This window comes from Equus asinus, chromosome 10 (assembly GCF_041296235.1).
Source record: "Equus asinus isolate D_3611 breed Donkey chromosome 10, EquAss-T2T_v2, whole genome shotgun sequence".
Lineage (NCBI taxonomy): Eukaryota > Metazoa > Chordata > Mammalia > Perissodactyla > Equidae > Equus > Equus asinus.
In genome coordinates, this window is record NC_091799.1 from 63,130,230 (window position 1) to 63,153,742 (window position 23,513).

At 35.8% G+C, this 23,513-nt stretch overlaps 1 protein-coding gene across 7 annotated transcripts in view; it reads right to left on the reverse strand.

Annotated features, from left to right (window-relative positions):
* Window positions 1–23,513, reverse strand: part of NDUFAF2 (NADH:ubiquinone oxidoreductase complex assembly factor 2) — a 149,310-nt gene that overhangs the window by 51,538 nt on the left and 74,259 nt on the right. For all 7 annotated transcript variants that reach the window (XM_014865774.3, XM_044772113.2, XM_044772117.2 and 4 more), the window contains exon 2: window positions 4,694–4,783. In XM_014865774.3, the coding sequence (XP_014721260.2) occupies window positions 4,694–4,783 (90 nt within the window). The remainder of the gene's footprint in view (window positions 1–4,693; window positions 4,784–23,513) is intronic.

The window sequence follows — 23,513 nt, forward strand, 5'->3', positions numbered from 1 at the left end:
CCACAGTGTGTTAAGTGTTCTGTTTGACGGAGGTGCAAAGTGAGATGAAAAACAAAAAAAAAAGGGTGAACATCTGGGGGCGGCCCCACGGTGTAGTGGTTATGTTCTCTGAGTTCCGCTTGGGTGATCCAGGTTCGTGGGTTTGGATTCCTGGTATAAACATGCACCACTTGTCAGCCATGCTGTGGTGGCAATCTACACATAAAATAGAGGAAGACTGGCACAGTTGTTAGTTCAGAGCTAATCTGACAGCGGGGGTGGGGGTGGGCTCAGGGGAGAGACATCCTATTTAGCACTAGGGGGTGAAGGGTGGGGTCAGAAAAGACTTCCAAAGGAATCAATGTTTACGCTAAAACTTGAAGGATAAGTAGGAGTTAGCCAGGTTATTTATGAGGTAGGCAACATAATATTAAGAGTAAAGACTTTGGAGACAGACAATTTGGGTTCAAATCTTGGCTGCAGCTGCTGTTTGTACTTAGGAAGTTATTTAACCTCTTAGTGCTTCATTTGGAGAAATCAAAAGGGAATTTACACAAGTTCTCACCACCACATCCACTTATCTACCTACATCTATGTCCATACACTCTACTTTTCTGCTTTTGCTACTGATGAACTTTCCATGCTCTTGTCAAAAGTCAGCTCTTCCACAAGTGTACCAGATCATGTTCCACCTTGCCTTCTCAAGGACTTTCCCTCTCCTGCATCATTAATGCTTCCTTTTTGACTGGATCTTTCCCATCACTATTACAAAATTCAGTTACTTCTCCTGTCTTGAAAATAAAACACAACAACAAAATTCCTCTCTTGACTTCACTTTCCTCTCCAGGTACTGCCTAAATACCCTCCTTTCTTTTTTCTTTTCTTTTTTTTAAAGATTTTATTTTATTTTTTTTTCCTTTTTCTCCCCAAAGCCCCCCAGTACATAGTTGTATATTCTTCGTTGTGGGTCCTTCTAGTTGTGGCATATGGGACGCTGCCTCAGCGTGGTTTGATGAGCAGTGCCATGTCCGCACCCAGGATTCGAACCAAAGAAACACTGGGCCGCCTGCAGCGGAGCGCGCGAACTTAACCACTTGGCCACGGGGCCAGCCCCTCTTTTCTTTTTTTTTGAGGAAGATTAGCCCTGCGCTAACATCTGCTACCAATCCTCCTCTTTTTGCTGAGGAAGAGTGGCCCTGAGCTAACATCCACGCCCATCTTCCTCTACTTTCTACGTGGGACACCTACCACAGCATGGCTTGGCAAGCGGTGCCATGTCTGCACCCAGGATTCGAACAGGTGAACCCCAGGCTGCCGGCTGCCAAAGTGGGAACTGCGCACTTAATCACTGCACCACCGGGCTGGCACCCCGCCTCCTTTCTTTTACAGATAAACTCCTCATAGGCATTGTCTATACTCATTCTCTCTTGCCATTCTTTTTTCTATCAGGCTTTTGTTCCTAACACTCTACATAACTATTTCTGTCAGGATCGCTAACTTCCTGTTCTTAAAGCAAGGAGTTAATTCTCAGTCCTCATTTGACATGGTTGATCACTTTTTCTTCCTTGACATTTGGCTTCCAGTACATGACATTTTTCTTTTTCTCTCCTACTTTGCTGGCTGCTCCTTTTTTGTCTTCATTGTCTCTAAACCTTGGAGTAGCCTAGGGGTCAGTCCTAGAACTCACTTTCTATTTACACTCACTCCCCTTTGTAATCTCATCTAGTTCCCTGGCTTTAAATACCATTTATTTGCTGTTAACTCCTAAATTTTATCTCCAGCCCAAACTTTTCCACTAAATTCCTGGCTTATATACAATTTAATCTCTCTACTTGGATGTCTAATAGACATTTCAAACTTAACATTTCCAAAATTGATCTCATTTCCCCCCTAGATTTGCTCCTCCCACAGCCTTGTCCCTCTCAGTCAACAGCAACTCCATCTTTCCAGGTGAGGCCAAAAAGCTTAAAAGTCGTCACTGACCGCTCTCTCTCTCACATCCCACATTCAATCTGTCAGCAATCCTATTGACTCTACTTTTACAACAGATCCAGAATGCAAGTAGTTCTCTCCACGTCCACTGTTACTCTGGTCCAAGTCACAATTATCCCTGGCTTGAATTATTACAAGAGCCTTCTGTCTCCATGTTTTGCCTATGCCCCCCTCAGTCTCTTTGCAATGCAGCAGCCAGAGTGATCCTGTTAAATATAACTCAAGGCATATGACTACTTTTTTCAAAACGTTCCAGTGGTTTCCAATCTCACCCAGAGTAAAAGCTAGAGTCCTTACAATGCCCTACAAGGGCCTATAAGATTGGGCCCTTTCCTAACCTCATCTGTTACCTTTCCTAATCTTATTTCCTGTTACCTTCCCTCTGGCTCCATTCCAGTCACAATAGCTTCCTTGCTATTCCTTAAAGCCTGAGCATGCTCCCCCCTCAGGGCTTTTGCACTTGCTAGCCAGGAACACTCCTCTGGTAGTATCTGCATGGCCAGCTCCTTCTTCTGCTTTTATTCAAAAGTCACCTTCCAGCAAGGCCTTTTCTGAACACTATTTAAAACTGCAAAACCCTCCCCACCACTCCCTATTCCTTTTCCCTGCTTTATTTTCTGTGGCCATTAACATACCATATAGTTTAATTATCTATCTGGTTTATTGTCTTTCTCCCACCCACTCTCTCACTCCAGAACATGAGCTCCATGAATGCAGAGGTCTTCAATAGATGCTTAATAAATAAATGAATGAAAAGGGCACAGTGTCTAATAAATACTGTGGGGGGATATGCAGCTTGTGGGTACCAGCTACTAATAAATAACAAATACAATATTCATCTGGACCTGAAAATACTTTAGATTCATTTGGTGTTGACACTATTTGCTTCAAAAGCTGTTTTCTCTTTCCTTTCCTGTACATAGTGCTTTATGTATTTATTTGTATTTTAATTTACTTTTTCATGGTATGGAGTTATTTTTTACATTTAATTGATGTGTAACACTACAAAAATAATTTTGGTTTCAGTGTTTGGTTGATACATTTGTTTTAAGGGTATGCCCCACGGGATAGTTATGCTGAATTACTAGATCAGGACGGAGCCATAAAAAGCATTAGAACTTCATTCTAATTCTCTGAAAGTCTCAAAGGCTGAAAAATGAGGCGCTACCTATTTGTTTATTTATAACTTAATTTATTTCTATAAACATTTTAATTCTATACTATTATTGGAAAAAAATGATAAAGTAGGCTCATTACAAGAAGGCACAAGCATTATTTGAGAACTTCAAATATAGCTTACAACATTGGAAAGTCTGTTAAAATAAGAAAGCTCAATTTATCCTCCTAGAATTTGCCAGTTTATATTCTGTATTTCTTCAAAAAGTCTCTGGTATCCATCCATTTTTATGTTTTTTGCTCATAGTTCTAGTATTTTCATAGCTAATAGGAGAAATGAAAAGGACATTTCCAGGGAAATATTTACACTCACATGCTGGCATAAAGATAAGTTAAGGTATCATGCTACAGCCACCAGGAAGCAATGGGTCTACTGCTTACAGTGTGTAGCTGTATAACCCAGGCAATTTATCTAACCTTTCTAGACCCTAGATTCCCCATCTATTAAATGAGTATAATTACAGTGTCTACTTCACAGGATTGTTGTAATGATTAAATAATAGAATGATTGTAAAGCAATGGCATAATAGCAGCCATACAGGAAAACACCTGATAAGTGTTAAGTGATATATAAGATAGGCATTGGTATTTTACTTAAGGTTCTTTCAGTTGCAAATAACAAAAGCTAACTCAAGCTAGGTTTCATGTATTCAATATATATTTATTGAGCACTTACTATGCACCTTCCTATGTGCCAGGCACTAGGCTAAGAACTGGGAAGGAAAAAGGAGAACTTTATAACAAGGATATTGGGTGTCACTTAGAACTCAAAGGCAAACTTACAGTTGAACTTCATTCAGAAAGAAATGGAACTGGGAACTGGAAAGCTAGAAACCTATGAAATATTCTCTGTCTCACTATCTACTTCTCTTTATAGATTTGTTTCCATTTTCTTCTTAGTTGATGAGTTTTTTCGGCAACAAAGCTTAGATAATGGATAGCAGATAACCACCCACAAGCTACCAAGTTCATGTATTCTGAGAGACTGATGGCTACTGTTTTCTCTCTCTTTGATCTTTTGCCTTAATTCCAAAGTCCTGATAGGATCAAGTGTCCATTCTTATCTAAACAAGGGGTCAGCTAAGAATGTCAGTGTAAGTTGAACAAACATTCCAAATAGTATCTACAGCAAGTATTACCCATAATTTATAAAAGAAGAAACTAAGACTTAGAAGTATGAGCTACTTTCCCAAGTTCACGTGGGTAGTGAGTGCCAGAAACAAGATTCAAATCATGTTTGTGCAAGTGTAGGATCAACAAACGAGAGTGAGAGCCTCCTTCAATTCTGCATCTTAGAAGCTTTGCTCACCTCACCCTAGTCCCAGTTCTGCTAATACTTAATAGTTCTTTTCACTATCCATGTGTTCCCTTACTAAAATGTGACAGCTTCACAACTTTCAAAGAAATGCAATGTTTAAAAAATTTTCACAGATTCAGTTTGTAAAGTTTTTGCAAAGAGAATAAAAATGTAATTATATATGCTCTCATTGATTTTGTAGTTAAACAATTTGCCTTCCAGAAGATACTACTAAAAGCAAAAACTTACCTTCCCATTCTGTTGGGATATCCCCTACTTCATAGTCTACTTCTCTTTTGTTTGCTGCCTCTACAATTCTTCTCTCTCTAACAGTGTGTCCTATAAGACAAAAGTGATTATTACATTTTTAATACATGACACAGTAGTTACTAGAAGTAATATTTTCTCTTTTGATATTGCACACCTCCTCCTATGGTAGAAACATTAACAGGAAAAAGAAGAGACTTCATTTAGAATTAGGTATGTTAGAAAAAGCAATTTCTGAACTACTGCAAAAGTTTTACATTTCCTACCATAGTATGCAAAATTAATTTTGGTAGAGTAAATCTAGATTCTGTGTACAGAAAACGAACAACTAATTACTCTGTAGGGCAATAATGGCTAAAAAAACATAAAAACATTTTAATATTCAACAGACTGTTCAACTCTTTCAAACTCTCTAAGTATATGTATTAGAGGGATCAATGGCTGCTGCTACTGCGCAAGGCAATAGACATTCATGGCCCCTACTAAGTACAAGTGTGTAATGGACCATAAGACCCTGCTGTCACCCTTTCCCCACAGTACACTGGCAAGGGAACCAAGTCATAGGTTGGATTCTGTGGCCCATCTGAGCGACTACCTGTCAAGGGAATCTAAATGAAAAGGGACAGAAACTGGCGAGTTTTGGGTATGGTGCTTCATGTGTGAGATCAACATCTGGAGCAGGATGGTAGCAATGTAGAAAACAAGAAAGCAGGGAGAGTAGTAAAGAAAAATGTGAAGAATGGTCAGAGATGGAATGAGAATGACTGCTGCTTATACTTCTCAGTAATAAAAAGTTGATTAGTGTGTTTTTTTTAAGTTCATAAAGAAGGGCTAAAGCTATTTGGTATTTTCTGCTTTTTTCAGAAAGTCTTGATCATATCCTTCAAAGCAGCTTTGTCAAAATGGTGGTTTCAAAACATGTTCCTTTGACATTGAACCTTTAGCCTAGGAAAACCAGGTAAGCTTTTGTACTTCCCCATAGTTAACGTGTGCCTGCCTACTCCAGGGAATCTTAGCTGAAACAGAGAAGACATTGGTCAGTAATGAGGGAGGGAGCACGGCTTAACAATGATCAGACCAGTAAGGGAGAGAAATCTGGGCCTCATAAAATGCTACTTTCTCTTCACACTTTTAGGCCAACCTTACACTATGCTAAACAGACTGAGTACAAAAAGGAACTGATCTTATTGCCTGAAAATCTCTTTCCTACACTACCTGAAATTCTACTAACTAAAAATTCCTTCAATTGCAGACAAGGAAATTCCTGAGAGTTACTGTGCAGTAGAAAAGAATCCACAAAAGTGTAGCCTCAGAAGAGTGAGTGGCTAGTTTTACTTCCTCTGCCTTAGTAAGCGAAAGGCTGGGGTTTCATAGACAAGCCATTAATGGTTAATAACTCTGCAGTATGAAGTCAGGGAATCTCTGCATTTCATTACGGACTCATTTAATCAGGTTGATTTAATCCTAACAGAGGTTTCCCAAGTGTTATAAGGAGGAGTTCCCTTTTGCTTATCTTATCCAATAAATATACAGTAGGGCAAGGGATAAGTAGAATTTTTGGGTTGTAGGGCCAAGGGTCAGGGCAACAGGAGCCTATAACAATGACAGCTACATTACTCTCATTGTAGAGGCTCAATATATGTAGCTATATTTTCACTAAAATGCTATTTATATCCACATATATAAACACATCATAATAATGAGTTACCATAAATTTACCACGTCCTGAAGTATGTTTCTATGACAATTTTCAAAATGTTTGAAAGAGTCAAAATACCTGTGTCTTGATATAGTCTTTATCTAAACACCAACATGAGGGCCGGCCCCCTGGCTGAATGGTTAAGTTCATGCGCTCTGCTTCAAACCAGGGTTTCACTGGTTTGGATCCTGGGCGCGGACATGGCGCCGCTCATCAAGCCATGTTGAGGTGGTGTCCCACGTGCCACAACTAGAAGGACCTACAACTAGAATATACAACTATGTACTGGGGGCTTTGGGGAGAAGAAGAAGAAGGAGGAAAAATAAAAAAATACCAAGATATATGTCCTTTCAGCAATAACTAGCACTGAAAGGACAACTATCACCTAAAATACAAAATGCTAACAAATGGGCTTCTGAAAGTCTGTGTGGGTTCTACAAACTTTTAAATGTACATCAACAAAATTTAGCATATGGAGAGAGGATAGAGAGGTCTAACATTCCCAGTAGCACTACTAAATGCATATACATTACAGGTATATCTATATGTCTGTGACACAAAACTTAACTTTTTATTCCTATCCTCAGGTCTAAAAATTTCACTTAAGATCTCCTAAAATTTTTAAAAATGAAAAGTCATACTTATTTGTGTGTATATGGAAAGACAGGAAGAGTAATTTCGTGAGTTAGGAGGCATACCTCGTGTTACTGTGCTTTGTTTTATTGCATTTCACAAAAACTGCATTTTTTACAAGAACCTCCACCAGCAAAAAGATTATGGTTCGCTGAAGGCTCAGATAGTGGTTAGCATTATTCAGCAAAAGAGTATTTTTTAATTAAGGTATGTACATTGGTTTTTTTAAAGACATAATGCTATTGCACATTTAATAGACTACAGTATGGCATAAATATAACTTCTACATGCACTGGGAAACCAAAAAATTTGTGACTCACAAATTTGCGGTGGTCTGGAACTGAACACACAATATCTCCAAGTTATGCCTTTAAGTGATTCCTTGATAATTGAAAAAACCTTTGTTTACAAATAGATCGTACACATCTTTAGAAATATAAAATAAGGTCATTAGTTTATTGAATAAATTCTTTGCAATCAGATATGTTTCTTTTCCCCATATAGTTTTAAAACTACTCCATTCTTTGGAATAAATCCTACTTGTACAATTTTTACGAATTAGGAATAAAATTCATGCCTCCCACTGAATAAGAAATTATGCACAAACTGTACACTTACTCATACTAATATGCTTTGATACAACAGTTGTAAAGACAATCCTACTTATCATAGCAAAAAAATATTCCATCCCAGTAAACACAGCAAATTTAAGTACCTGCTCAAGTGTCAAAATTTTATGGTCTAATTTACATTTAAAAATTAACTTAATAACAAAGACATTTAATGTACGTGTAGGTTTAATACGTCCTAACATAACAATAAACAATTGAAGGTTGTGTACTCAATGAGCATTATCAAATAAAACAATGCATAGTTGTTTTACTTAATATTAAACATCAGATTTAATTAAAACACTCAAAATAAAAGTTTGAATTCAGGTAGATTGTAATTGTCAATGGTATATGGATTTAAAGACCGTAGAAGTAACATATTATTTCCCAAACTTATAAATTTTAAAGCTAGCTGCCATTAAGCTAATTGCCCTGGGAGGGCAGGATTTCCTATTCCTTGTTTAGAGAACTATGGAATCCATTTAGTTAAAAAAAGGAAAAAAAGACAAGATCTCCAGGTATTGGGTAGATGACAGATTTATGTAAAAGATAGATTTCACCTGTTCCACTGAGCTTCTGGGATAGAGTATGGGAATCCTGGACACAGATATGGGAAGAAGGATCTAGAGCAGAGAGTCCTAAACTTCAGTCAGTCAAGTACTAGCTTTGCAATTTTTGTCAGACCTTATGGTATTATATCCTTAATATTCTTCCTTAATTTGACTTGCTTCTTTCTTCAATATTCACTTTCACCTTGCCCTAAAAAACACCCATGAGTGGCCGGTCCAGTGGCATAGTCGTTAAGTTTGCGTGTTCTGCTTTGGTGGCCCAGGGTTCATGGGCTTGTATCCCGAGTATGGACATACACACTGCTCATTAAGCCATGCTGTGGTGGCATCCCACATATAAAATAGAGGAAGATTGGCACAGATGTTAGCACAGGGCCAATCTTCCTCACCAAAAAACCCCCAAAACAACACCCATGAAATCACTGACTTATTATACTATTAATATTTAATAGTATTAATATACTTAATATACTATTAGTATTTTTTGTTCAAACATACATAAAATAGATATATATCTTAAAAATTTAAGAGATTGTCTTTGTACCACATGACGTCATCTTGCAGCCTCTGCTTAGGAAACCACACTGGTCTTAGCAAACAGCCCAGCAACACATATGGTGATACATGGAATAGGAATAAACATAACCAGTAAGAAATTCCCATAGATGGGAAATGGCTGATGAATATCAAAGTCTTGCATGTATTGTGTTTACCCTCATTTCATAAACTCTTATGTTATGTACAACAATCTTATGTTAGGTGTGAAAGAAGAGAGAAGAGGTCCTAGAATTCCAGGGGTGAGCACAAGAAAAATAAATAGCTAAAATTTATGGCAAGTTTACCATGTGCCACACATTGAAAAAAGTTGTAACTTTGTATGGGTGATTTCACTTAAATTTGACAATTCTGTGAGGTAGTATTATTCCTTCATTTTATAAATAAAGAGACAGGCCTAAGAGTACTTAAGAAATTTACTTCAGGTCACACGCTAGCCAACAGCAGTCAGGACTTGAACACAGGTCTTCTAACACAGATCCTAGACACTTACTCACTAAGCTAAGTTGCCAGACTTTAAGACATCTACAAATGTTACATCTGTAAATATACTACATTTCAGTTAGTAAAGTACAAGGGCTTAGCTAAAAGCAAAAGTAACTGCCATTTCCCAGAATATTAAAAATCAACTCCTTCTCTCCAAGAAAGAAGAAAGAAAAACCACTGCTTTTCATTAGAAAACCACTGTTTTCTCCAATGTAGAAAACATCATAAATCATTTAATATGACAATTCTAACAATCACTTAACTTTCAATAAACATTCACTGAAGAAAATCTGGAAAATACAGAAAAGTAAAAGAAGAAATAAAAATCATCCATAACCTCACTACCCAGAAAATCATTATTAACACTTTATTAAATCTCCTTTCAGACTTTTATCAATAAATAGATTATAAATGTGCAAACACTTACATATACACATATTTATAAGATTAACACATTTGACCCTTTTCCCACTACTCAGAAAATATGAAGTTTCTCATGTTGTTATTCCATAACTTAAAAAGATTAATATTCAGTTTCCAAACATGTTCTGACATTCTGAGGAAGGAAACTCTGTAAGTGGGTATAATAACATTTCTTTTGTTCAATTGTGTTTTAAATGTAAAGAGAAAAATAAAAGAGCTTGTCTTTAAAAATATGCAATAAAGCAAGTTAAGAAAATACTAAAGGAAAATTTACGCCAATTAAGTATCAGGTATGCCATGGAAAGTAAGTTTACAAATGAAGGCACAACTACAAATCAGGAGAGCAAGAGGTAAAGTGCAGCGATCCATTTCATATCCTGGGCATCAGAGGAGTTCTCTCTGCTGAGAGACAAAAATCCATCGTGGGAAAAGTCTTCCGGCCTTTCCCTCCACCCCCATCTTTGCTATTTCTGACCTAGAAGAAAGATGAAGCAATACTGGGGAGAGGAAAAATGCTTTGAGGAATTCTCTGAAGTTAATGATTACCTTCCAGAGAAAAGGGGTTCATTAAAGACACCAAGCACCACTGGTGGAAGGAGAAAGCTGAGATATTCTCTACTCTCAGATGAAGTTTCTGCAAGAGAATAATCAGAGTAAATCTTGTTGAGAGGCAAAGAACTGATTAAACACCTGGGACTTTTTGATATTTTAAGCACAATTTTCAGGACGTAGATTTTATGGTCAGTCCTGTGATATTTTCCCTAAGAATTTAAAATTCATTTACTTTTTGAATCAGCTTTATAAGCCCAAGTGTGAAAATCGCCCTCCCATTTCAGTATCTTGGCCATTCAGTTATCCCCCCGGTGGCAAACATGATGATCAATTTCTGAAGTAATCTCCTAGGGATAGGTTATAGATATACAAGCAAATCTATTTGTAGGAAAATTTTTCTTTTTAGGACACAAACAGTAGCATACCGATTGTTATGGACTAAATGTTGTGTACCTCCAATAGGCATATGTTGAAATCTTAAGCGACAGTGTGATGCTATTAGGAGGTGGGGACTTTTGGAAAGTGTTTAGGTCATAAGGGTGGAGCCCTCATGAATGAGATTAGTGCCCTTAGAAAACAGATACCAGACAGCTCTCTGCGCTCCACCATGTGGGAATACAACAAGAAGACAGCAACCTACAAGCCAGGAAGAAGGTCCTCACTAGACATCAGATCTGCTAGAACTTTGATCTTGGACTTCCCAGCCTCTGCAACTGTGAGAAATAAATGTTTGTTGTCTAAGTCACCCACGCTATAGTAATTTGTTATAGCAGCCCGAGCAGACTAAGATACCAATTGTACTGTTTTGTACTTTGTTTTTTTATGCCTTAATAACTTACCTTGGAAATTTTTACAAGAGTATAAAAAGATCTCTGTCATAATTTTCAGTAAACATGAATAGTACATAGAATGGGTATATCATAATTTTTTAAACCAGTTCTTTATTGATGGATACTTAGATTGTTACCAATCTTCTGATATTATGAACAATGCTACAATGAATAACCTTATACATATGTCTTTCTAAATAAGTACAAATACATGCCTGAGCTAAGAATTGCTAGGTCAAATGGAATGTGCATTTGTAATTTTGATAGCTATTTCCAAATTACCCTTATAAAGCTTGCACTAATTTAACTCCCACAAAGAGTAGGTGAAAGAACATTTTCTCCTATATCCTTACCCTTTGATCTTTGTCATATGTAGGTTAAAAATAGCAACTTACTGTAATTTTAATTTTTCTTTTTTTTTTTTTTTTGAGGAAGATCAGCCCTGAGCTAACTGCTGCCAATCCTCCTCTCTTTGCTGAGGAAGACTGGCCCTGAGCTAACATCCATGCCCATCTTCCTCTACTTTCTATGTGGGACACCTACCACCACATGGCATGCCAAGCAGTGCCATGTCTGCACCCGGGATCTGAACCGGCGAACCCCGGGCCACTGAGAAGCGGAACGTGTGAACTTAACCTCTGTGCCACCAGGCCGGGCCCCTAATTTTTCTTTTTTGAACGAGGTTAGCACCATTTCATTTTAAGAGACTTTGAACTTCTTTTTCTGTGAATTATTTGTTCAAGTCCTTTGACTGTTTTTCTATTAGCTATTGGTCTTTTACTTAATGATTTGTAGGAGTCCTTTATATATTTGAGAAGTTTATATATTTAAGAATGATTATAATTGACATGAATTGCAAGTATTTTTTCAAAGTTTGTCTTTTCAGCTTTATACTATTTTTTTGCATTTGGAATTTTTAAAATAATGTAGTTGAATTTTTTAAACCTTTTGTTTTCCTAATAAAACTTTTCTCATTCCGCCACGTTCCTTCCTTCTCTTATGGCTTCATTTTCACATCCTAAATATTTTTAAATAAAATAGCTGTTATCACTTAGGAGAAAAATTCCTTTTAAAGGTAATCCCAGCAATCTCATTTCAGAATTTACCCTGAAGATATACTTCCAACAACACAGAAATGCATATGCACAAGAGTACTCATTATGGTATTATTTGCAATTGCAAAACACTGGAAATTATTTAAATGGCCAAGCATAGGAGATTGGTTAAGTAAAAAAAAAAAAAAACAGCAACGGAGTACTACTCAGCTGTGAAAGAGAATGAAGATCCCTACTATGTGAGATTTCCAGAAGATACTGAAGTGAAAAAAAGCAAAGTACAAAAAAATATATATATATAAAGTACAGTCATGTGTCACTTAACGACAGGATACATTCTGAGAAATGTGTCCTTACACGATTTCATCATTGTGCAAACATCATAAAGTGTACTTAGACAAACCTAGATGGTAGGCTAAGCTATATGGCACTAATCTTACGGGACCACCATCATATACGTGGTCTGTTGTCGAGCAAAACATTGTTATGCGGCACAAGACTGTATATATTATAATACCTATACAATACACTATATATATATAATTGCTGCTATAGATTATTATAATATTACATACATAGATTATTGCTTATTGTTACAAAAAGAAACATAGGAAGATAAATCAGAAAACAATGAATTGCTGGGAAGATGGCAGCATAGGAGGACTCTAAACTCAGCTCCTCCCACAGACACAACAAATTTACAACTACCCTTGGAACAACTACCCCTGAGAACTGAAAACTAGACAAAAAGAATCCCCACACAAGGGACAGTACTGACTGAGGTGGAAGACACAGAAATACCTTTCAGGAGAGGAAAAAGCCACATTCCAGTCGCAGTGCTTCACAGCCAGGTTATCATTCAGAATGGAAGGAGAGATAAAGAGTTTCCCAGACAAACAAAAATTAAAGGAGTTTATCAGCAAGAAACCAGTTTTACAAGAAATACTAAAGGGACTTATTTAAGTGGGAAAGAGAAGCCCACAAATAGGAATAAGAAAATATATTTAAAAAAAAAAGGTAATAAAATCACTGGTAAAGGCAAAAATATAGTAAAGGTAGCAGATCAACCACCTATGAAGAGAATATGAAGGTCAAAACACAAAAGTACTAAAATCACCTATTTCAATGATAAGACGGCAATGGATACACATACACCCAAAAAGAGGTTAGATATGATATCAAAAACATAAAATGTGGGAGGAGGGGAATAAAAGAGTAGAGCTTTTAGAAAGAGGTCAAACTAAAGAGACCATCAACTCAATATAGATTGTATATACGTACGTTATTATATACAAAACTCATGGTAATCACAAACCAGAAACCTATAATAAATACACAAAAATTTAAGAGAAAGGAACCCAAACATAATACTAAAGAAAGCCATCAAACCACAAGGGAAGAGGGCAAGAGAAGAAGAAAGGAACAGAGAAGAACTACTAAAACACCCAGAAAAAAAGGTAACAAAATGGCACTAAGTACACACTTATCAATAACTACTTTACATGCCAATGGACGAAATTCTCCAATCAAAAGACATAGGGTGGCTGACTGGATAGAAAAACAAGACCCACATATATGCTGCATACAAGAGACACACTACAGACCTAAAGACACTCACAAACTGAAAGTGAAGGGATGGAAAAAGATACTCCATGCAAATGGCAATGAAAAGAAAACTGAGGTAGCAATACTTCTATCAGACAAATAGACATTAAAACAAAAACTGTAACAAGAGACAAAGAAGGGGACTGAATAACAATAAAGGGAACAATCCAACTAGAGAATATAACACTTGTAAATATCTATGCATTCAACATAGGAGGACCTAAATATATAAAGTAATTATTAACATAAAATGAGAAATAGCAATACAATAATAGTAGCTGACTTTAACACTCCATTTACACCAATGGATAGATCATCCAAACAGAAGATCAATAAGGAAACATTGGCTTTAAAAGACATTTTTGACGAGATGGACTTAGTAGATAGATGCAGAACATTCCATCCAAAACCTACAGAATACACATTCTTTTTGAATGCATATGGAACATTCTCCAGGATGGATCACATATTAGGCCACAAAACAAGTCTCAATAAATTTAAGACTGAAATAATACCAAGCATCTTCTCTGACCACAATGGTATGAAATAGAAACAACTACAGGGAGAAAATTGGAAAAGCCACAATTATGTGGAGATTAAACAAAATGCTACTGAACAATGATTGGGTCAATGAAGAAATCAAAGGAGAAGTCAACGAATGCCTGGAGACAAATGAAAAGATGACATGCCAAAATTTATGGATACAGCAAAAGTGGTTCTAAGACAGAAGTTTATAGCAACGCAGGCATACCTCAACAAACAAGAAAAGTCTCAAATAAACAATCTAACAGTGCACCTAAATGAACTGGAAAAAGAAGAACAAACAAAGCCCTCAGTCAGTAGAAGAAAGGAAATAATAAAAATCAGAGTAGAAATAAATGAAACAGAGACTAAAAAAACAATAGAAAAAAAACCCCAATGAAACTGAGAGCTGGTTATTTGAAAAGATAAACAAAATTGACAAACCTTTACCTAGACTCACCAAGAAAAAAAGAAAGAAGGCTCAAATAAATAAAATCAGAAATGAAAGAGGAGAAATTACAACAGACACTTCAGAAATACAAAAGATTATAAGAGAATACTAAGAAAAGCTATATGCCAACAAATTGGATAATGTAGAGGAAATGGATAAATTCTTAGAATCATACAACCATCCAAAAGTGAATCAATAGGAAATGGAGAATTTGAATAGACCAATTGCCAGTAAGGAGATCGAAACAGTAATCAAAAACCTCCCATAAAATAAAAGTCTAGGACCAGACAGCTTCCCTGGTGGATTCTAGCAAACTTTCAAAGAAAACAGTATCTATCCTTCTCAAACTCTTCCCAAAAACTGAAGAGGAGGGGAAGCTTCCTAACTCATTCTACAAGGCCAAGATTACCCTAATACCAAAAGACAAGTACAACACAAAAAAAGAAAATTACAGGCCAATATTACTAATGGACATCGATGCAAAAATCCTCAACAAAATATTAGCAAATCGAATACAATCCATTAAAAAGATCATACACATTCAAAGAAGATTTAATACCCATCCTTCTCAAACTATCCCAAAAAGTTGAAGAAGATGGAACACTTCCTAACACATTTTATGAGGTCAACATCACTCTGATTCCAAAGCCAAACAAGGACAACACAAAGAAGGAAAACTAGAGGCCAACATTGCAGGTGAACAAAGGTGCAAAAATCCTCAGTAAAATATTGGCAAACCAAATACAGCAATACATTAAAAGGATCAAAGACCGTGATGAAGTGAGATTTATACCAGGGACACAGGGAAGGTTCAACATCCACAAATCAATGTGATACACCACATTAACGAAATGAGGAATAAAAACTACATGATTATCTCAATAGATGCAAAGAAAGCATTTGATAAGATACAGCATCCATTTATGATAAAAACTCTAAATAAAATGAGTACAGAAGGAAAGTACCTCAACATAATAAAGGCCATATATGACAAACCCACAGCAAATATCATTCTCAATGGAGAAAAACTGAAAGTTATCTCTCTAAGAACAGGAACCAGACAAGGATGCCCACTTTCGCCACTCCTACTTAACATAGTATGGGAAGTCCTAGCCAGAACAATCAATCAAGAAAAAGAAATAAAAGTGTTTCAAATTGGAAAGGAAGACGTGAAACTGTCAATATTTACAGATGACATCATTTTATATACAGAAAACTCTAAAGAATTCATCAAAAAAATTTTAGAAATAATAAATGAATATGGCAAAGTTGTAGGATACAAAATCAACATACAAGTGTTTCTATATACTAACAACAAAGCAGCAGAAAGAGAAAGTAAGAATATAATCCTGGGGCCGGCCCAGTGGCGTAGTGGTTAAATTCACGTACTCCGCTTCAGCGGCCTGGGGTTTGCAGGTTTGGATCCCAGGCGGGGACTTGCACACTGCTTATCCAGCCATGATGTTGCAGTGTGCCGCATACAAAAAACAGAGGAAGATGGCACAGATGTTAGCTCAGTGACAATCTTCCTCAAGCAAAAAGAGGTGGATTGGCAACAGATGTTAGCTCAGGGCCAAACTTCCTCACCCGCCTTCCCCCCAAAAGAATACAATCCCATTTACCATTGCAACAAAAAAAATTTAAAATACCTAGGAATAAATCTAACCAAAGAGGTGAAAGACCTGTACACTGAAAACTGTAAACATTGTTGCAAGAAACTGAAGACACAAAGAAATGGAAAGATATCCCACACTCTTAGATGGGAAGAACTAACACAGTTAAAATGTCCATACTTCCTAAAGCAATCTATAGAGTTGATGCACTCTCTATCAAAGTTCTAATGACATTTTTCACAGAAATAAAACAAAGAATCCTAAAATTTATATGGAACAACAAAAGACCCCAAAGAGCCAGAGGAATTTTGAGAGAAAATAACAAAGCTGGAGGTATCACATTCCTTGATTTCAAAATATACCACAAAACTACAGTAATCAAAACAGCATGGTACTGGCACAAAAACAGACACACAGATCACTGGAACAGAATGGAGAGCCCAGAAATAAACCCACACCTCTATGGACAGCTAATTTTTTGCAAGGGAGCCAAGAACATATAATGGAGAAAGGAGAGTCTCTTCAATAAATGGTGATGGGAAAAGTGGACAGCCACATGCAAAAGAATGAAAGTAGACCATCATCTTACACCATGCACAAAAATCAACTCAAAATGGATTAAAGACTTGAATGTAAGACCTGAAACTATAAAAATTCTAGAAGAAAACACAGGCAGTACTCTCTTCAACATTGGTCTTAGCAGTATCTTTTTGAATACTATGTCTCTCCAGGCAAGAAAAAATGAACAAATGGACTACATCAAACTAAAAAGCTTCTGCAAAGCAAAGGAAACCAATAAGATGAAAAGATAACCTAACAACTGGGAGAAGATATCTGCAAATCATATATCTGATAAGGGGTTAATATCCAAAATATATAAAGAACTTGCACATCTCAACAAGAAAAAAACTAACAACCCAGTTAAAAAACAGGCAAAAAATCTGAACAGACATTTCTCCAAAGAAGATATACATGGCCAATAGGCATGAGAAAAGATGTCCAACATCATTACTTATTAGGGAAATGCAAATCAAAATTACAATGAAATAGCACCTCACACCCAACAGAATGGCTATAATTAACAAGAAATAACAACTGTTGGAGAGGATGTGGAGACAAGGGAACTCTTATACCCTGCTGGTCAGAGTGCAAACTGGGGTAGTCACTATGGAAGACAGTATGTAGATGCCTCAAAAAATTAAGAATAGAACTACCACACGATCCAGCTATTCCACTGCTGGATATTTATCCAAAGAACACGAAAACATGAATGCATAGAGATAGATGCACTGTTATGTTCACTGTGGCATTATTCACAGCAGCCAAGACTTGGAAGCAATCTAGATGCCCATCAAGGGACAAATGAATAAAGATGGTGTGGTATATATATACAATGGAATACTATTCAGCCATAAAAAAGATGAAATTTTGCCATTTTCAACAACATGGATGGACCTTGAAGGTATTATGCTAAGCAAAATAAGTCAGAGGCAGAAAGTCAAATACATATGATCTCACTCATAAATAGAAGATAACAACAACAACAAACGAACACACAGAGATAGAGAATGGATTGGTGATTACCAGAGGGGAAGGGGGGAGGAGAGAGGGTTAGAGGGGTGATTAGGCACATATGTGTGGTGATAGATGGTAATTAGTCTCTGGGTGATGAACATGATATAATCTACACAGAAATTGAAATATAATGATGTACATCTAAAATTTATATGTTATAAATCAATGTTACCTCAATTAAAAAAAGCTCTATTTCATACTGTTCACAATTTTGTTTAGAGTAATATGATCATTGTAGAAGCCAAATGATAACTTATTCAATAAAACCATCATGTATTATAAAAAAAAGAAAACAATGAAGATGGTTATCTAAAAGGGGGAAGGGTAATTAGTTAATTAGGTGGAAATGATATGGAATTGAGTGGCACCTATCTGAGTATACATTTTTGAATAAGTCTGAAAGCATGTTAATGTTCTATATATTCAAAAAATAAATCAACATGGATGTGAAAGGAAAAACAGAAAACGAAAGCAAACTGAAACAAACCCAACTTTATTTCAAAGTAATATAACCACGCTGAAGGGGAAAAGAAAAGAAAGAACTACACCAGGTAACTTATGAGCACAGTATTTGACTTATATCCTCAGTCTTGGGCAGGAAGAGAACAGCCAACACATCCTGAACTGCTTGTAGTATGTTGGTTTTCCACAGTGGTGTGGGTGAGGCAATTCTGAAACTATTTTAGATGTTTTATAGGATTTACCAAACGAGTAAATGTGCTAATGTTATTGAAAGCCAGGGTTCTCATTGTGGAAGAACATACAAACATGAAATGGGAAAGGCAAAAAGAATAATGTGGGACAGATTGAAATTGGAGACATCAGTTACTCATGATAATTAAGATAAATATATATTTGTATATGTATTTATGCATTTTCATGTATACAGGTATATGTACGTATATGAACACATATACAGAGGTATATTTTCCTAGTTCTATTTGCAGAAAGAGCCTGGAAGCAAAGACCCTAAGAACAGTAAGAACTCCAAGAGCCCAAATCCTCGTCTCTACGCCATTAAGCACCAAAGAAACCAGCATTCCTCAGAGAAATAGATGATTCCAGGAGTAGAGCAGGGTGAGTTCAAGATGAGCCTGGGGCATCTTGCTGTGCCAGAAAGTGAGAGTTCTTAAAATAGTAACAATAATAATAATAATAATAATAATAATAGGGGCCCGTCACAAGGACCTAAAACCAGCTTATAGGGGCTGACACTGGCCAAACGTGGATACTCTGAGCACCAAAATAACTAAGCAAGTACAGACCAGCAATTGTTAAAGTGTGGTGGGGAGCTCTACGGGGTGCCTATGACCCTTGTAAGGGTTCTGTGAGGCCAAAACTATTTTGATGATAATACTAAGATGTTATTTGGCTTTTTCATTTTCATTCTTTCATGAATGTATGTGAAGTTTTCCAGAGGCTAAATGATATGCGATAAAGCAACATACTGAATGAGGAAGCAGATATGAAAAATCCAGCTGTCTTTTATTAAGCCAGACATTAGGGAGATTTGCAAAACATAAAGCAATGCTACTCTTTTCTCTAAATGTTTCTCATTGGGAAAGTACAGTTACTTCTGAGCAAGACTATATTATGTGAACATATAATAGATTTATTAGCATTACTTTTAAATAAATTAATACTTTAAAAACTGTTTTAGTTTCAATAGGATAAATACTAATACATATCTCATAAGTGAAGATCTTTCAGTAATTGTGATGAGTTTTAAAGGGATCCTGAGACCAAAAAGCTTGTACTATATACACCACTGGAAAAAAATAGAAACCCATAAAGGCAAACCACTAAAAGATATAAATAGATGGACAAATAAATAAAATGGAGAGATAAAAGGGCTCTTGCCTATCATGGAGCTGAATAGTAAATGTGGAGAAAGTGTCAGAGCTGGAATATCATTTTGGAACCATCATGATGAAGATTGGTTCTGGTAAGAATCATTAATGGAAGGGAATTTCGTCTTTTGTTTATATTTGGAAATAATTGCTCTTTCCTCTGCACACAGGGTGTTCTTACACATTTGAAACTTTGACAAGACTGACATATTAAAAGGATGGCTGGGTTAGAAATTATAAAATTTCTAACTTGGTACCTATAAATACTGCCTTTGTAGGGTCTTAGCGACCCTGTAGGTGGCTAAGACCCTTGATAGGTGCCAGTCTGAGGCAGGTGACACCAATGGTCCTGAAGAATGAGATAGCAGACTTAGGCATCTCTCCTTCCAAGGGTCACTACTCCTTCCCTAATTCATCTACACACGATTAAAGTCTTTCATCTTTAAATTCTGGAGCTTCAGAATTCACAAGATATTTATCACAATGGTGGAGGAATTTTCTTCCACAAGTACCAAATCAAAGCTGGAGGCCTATATTGGCTATGACCCACGAGCATATGTGATCCTTGATGAGGGTTTTCAACCAGGTGTCTACTTCCAGCCCAACACTTCCCACACGTGGGGTGCCACGAGGAAGGATGAATGGAATGTGGAGGCGACTTTGGGGTGAACAGACAGGCTGGACTAAGTGAGGTGACAAATCTCTGAGACAACTATCCCCTTGTAAATAAGCAAGATTCAGGTCTTTGATGCCTGACAGAAGCCCCTGGCTTGGAGGAATGGTGGTGAAGTAGGTAGGATGGCCAAGCTAAAACCTCTTGTGTTTGACTAATATCTGGCTCTTTACCCTAGTGGCAATGATCAGTGCAACCCAGTGATAATTTGAAATCAGTTCATCTGGTGATGTATAAAAGACTGATCTTTGCAAACAAAAGAAGGCTTGGAAGTATCAATGCATAATACAGGAAAGTGAAGGCTACTGAAAGCCAAGAACCATACTACATATATTAGATTTGGGGACTTTAAACTTTGTTATTCTGAAGCATCGTAAATTTTAAAAAACATCAACTAGTACTAAAATAAGGATCCTTACACTGAAAATCATTTTCACATATGACTTAAAGCATAATTTGACTGAAGTTACTCAGATGTAGCATCTAGGTATTAAGAGCCTGCTTACGTACCAAGCAATGTTTAGGTGTCTTCCACATATTACCTATCTTTAAAACAATCTTTTACAGATTAGGAAAAAGAGGCATAGGGTGATGAGCTTATCCAAATGTATATAGCTAATTAAAGTAGTATAGCCAGCATTTGAACCTAAGTGTCTTTCTGACTCCCAATGGTAAGTATTTTCCATTTAAGATTTTAAAATTAGCACTTACAAAGTTTGCATACTGTACCATGACAGATATCCAATTAAAAACCAACATTTTATTCATAACTATAGTAAGCTATTATTTTCCCATAGTGATCAAATGAGGCTTCCTGCTTGATAAAATGTGATGATTCTATAATTTGACATATTCTACATATATTTATGTGAGCATGGAAGACTGTCTCAGCAGGTCTCAGCAGGTAATACTTTCTTAAAGCAATTAAAGAGGCCTTCCAGAGAAGCTTTCAGAATTTTTTAGACTGCCACACAGTTCAATGGATTACCTCAAATCTTATTACGGGAAACCTGTAAGGTTTCCCGTAAAGAATCTCAGCTGCTTCTATCTTCGAAAATCTGAAATTATATCAAATGTTTCATTATTCTGAAATGCCCGATATATTATAGCTTAGTCTTTCAGGACCAAAAGGCTGAAAGGTTTTAAACTATACTCAGAAAGACAGCAAAAAAATTCTAAGAGACCTATTTCCTGTATTAGTGTAAACATTTTGTGGCAAGTTTATAGCACATCAATAATCTTTTGTTTAAACCTGACTTCCTTAATTTTTTAAAAGCCATAAATAAAATTTGTAAGATTTAACTTTGAAGTACATATGAAGAATATCACAATTTAAGGAAAAAACATGAACCTATTGCACATTTGTGTCTGTGCTTTCCACGTGGACAATAAACTCTTATTTACTGTTTTTTTTTTAAGTTCCATAGTAACATTATATGCAAACAAAAATTTAAAGTTTTAAAAATATGTTATTCTACCAACAAATAGATATTGAATAGTCTATTGCATTAATCTAGGAAGATTTATAGCCAAAAGTTAAATAGGTTTTCTGATTGTATTCCCAAATCAAGCACATATGTCTTAGAAATGTCTAGCATTTTACTTCACTTACTTCCTTTCCATTACAGTGGAAATCAAACATTGAAAATAGTTATGTTTTAGAAATAAAGAAAAAACACTTGAATGTTATATAAAAAATCATTTATTTTCCATACTTCAAAAAATTTTCAATCCTCGGAAAAAGCATGGTTGTAATTACAGTTACCTCTCCACCCCCAAAAGGAGATAACTATTAAAAAGAAAAATTCAAATGATGGACTCGTGACAATTTAGTCCATATAATAATGTGTTCACTCCAAAGAACTGAAAGAGAAGCAGCCGTTTCAGGTTTTGATTGATGTGAAGGAAATCAGTATTTGAAAGTACTTTATTCACCTAATACCTTCTACATTCTATGTAGAGCTAAATTATCTCCAATGTATAAAGTATATTTATAATTGGGAGTTTGAGCATTTAACAAAATAACATAAGAAAGCAACATTAGGTGATCATGCTATGACTACATCTGAATCATAACAGATGAGTTAAAATGTCTTAAATATGTATAAGAAGGGAAGGAAAAAAGGAGGAGACAAAAAATTTTTCAGGCTTTAAGACACATCAGATGGAAATTACAGGTTTTAAAAAGACTTTTACAATAAGGAAATTTATGACTGATTGGAAAAAAATCTTCATTTTACAGTAACAGTCGCTAACTAAAGCAAGCAAATTTCAATCTGGTACATCCTTAATATAAAAAGGAATAATATTTTCTCTTCTCAAAATTAGCACACACTCATGGTGTGCTATAAACCAGTATAATCAAGTATTCGATTTTCACTTTGAGAGTCTAACTTGAACACTTGGGGCTGTCAATAGAGAGGTAAAGAGAGACTTAAGGAATTAATAAAAAATGGCGATAAATATTACTAGAATTTAGACAATTATAAAATTATGCCATTTGTAAAGCTTAGGCCAAGCCCAAGCTTTATTTTCAAATTTGAAATGTAGAAAATACGGCTGATTACTTGATTGATTTCTAGATCCAAATAATTTTATAGAAATCAAGTATTACTTGGCCATTTATCAAAGATCATAAAAGAGTCCAGGAATCTGCTGTTAGCTACTGTTACTAATTCAGAGAATATATGATACTTTTAAATATGAATAATTTAGTGAAAAGAGTACATTTTGTGCTGCATTAGTCTTAATTTTAAAAATATATATTTATTAATCTATGAAATTACTAATACCCTTCATTAATCTATTTAATAAATTTAACCATCAGACACTACTTATCATTAATGAATATAAATCTATTTTGATATAGAAAGAGACCAAATAATCACCTAATAAAATGTGATATTCATCAGCTTCAAAGGAACTATACTAGTATTTGTGAACTAGATCCCCGAGTATAAAAATTGGGCTCAACTGGTAAGAGGTTGAGGTATTAATAATTTTCAAACTCTTTTCTTTAAAAATATCTTCAATAGAGGTTGAGTTTATGAAACTGTCCAAAGTGGAGCTTCTTTCTCTGGTTGAAGAGGAGTCCAGAGTA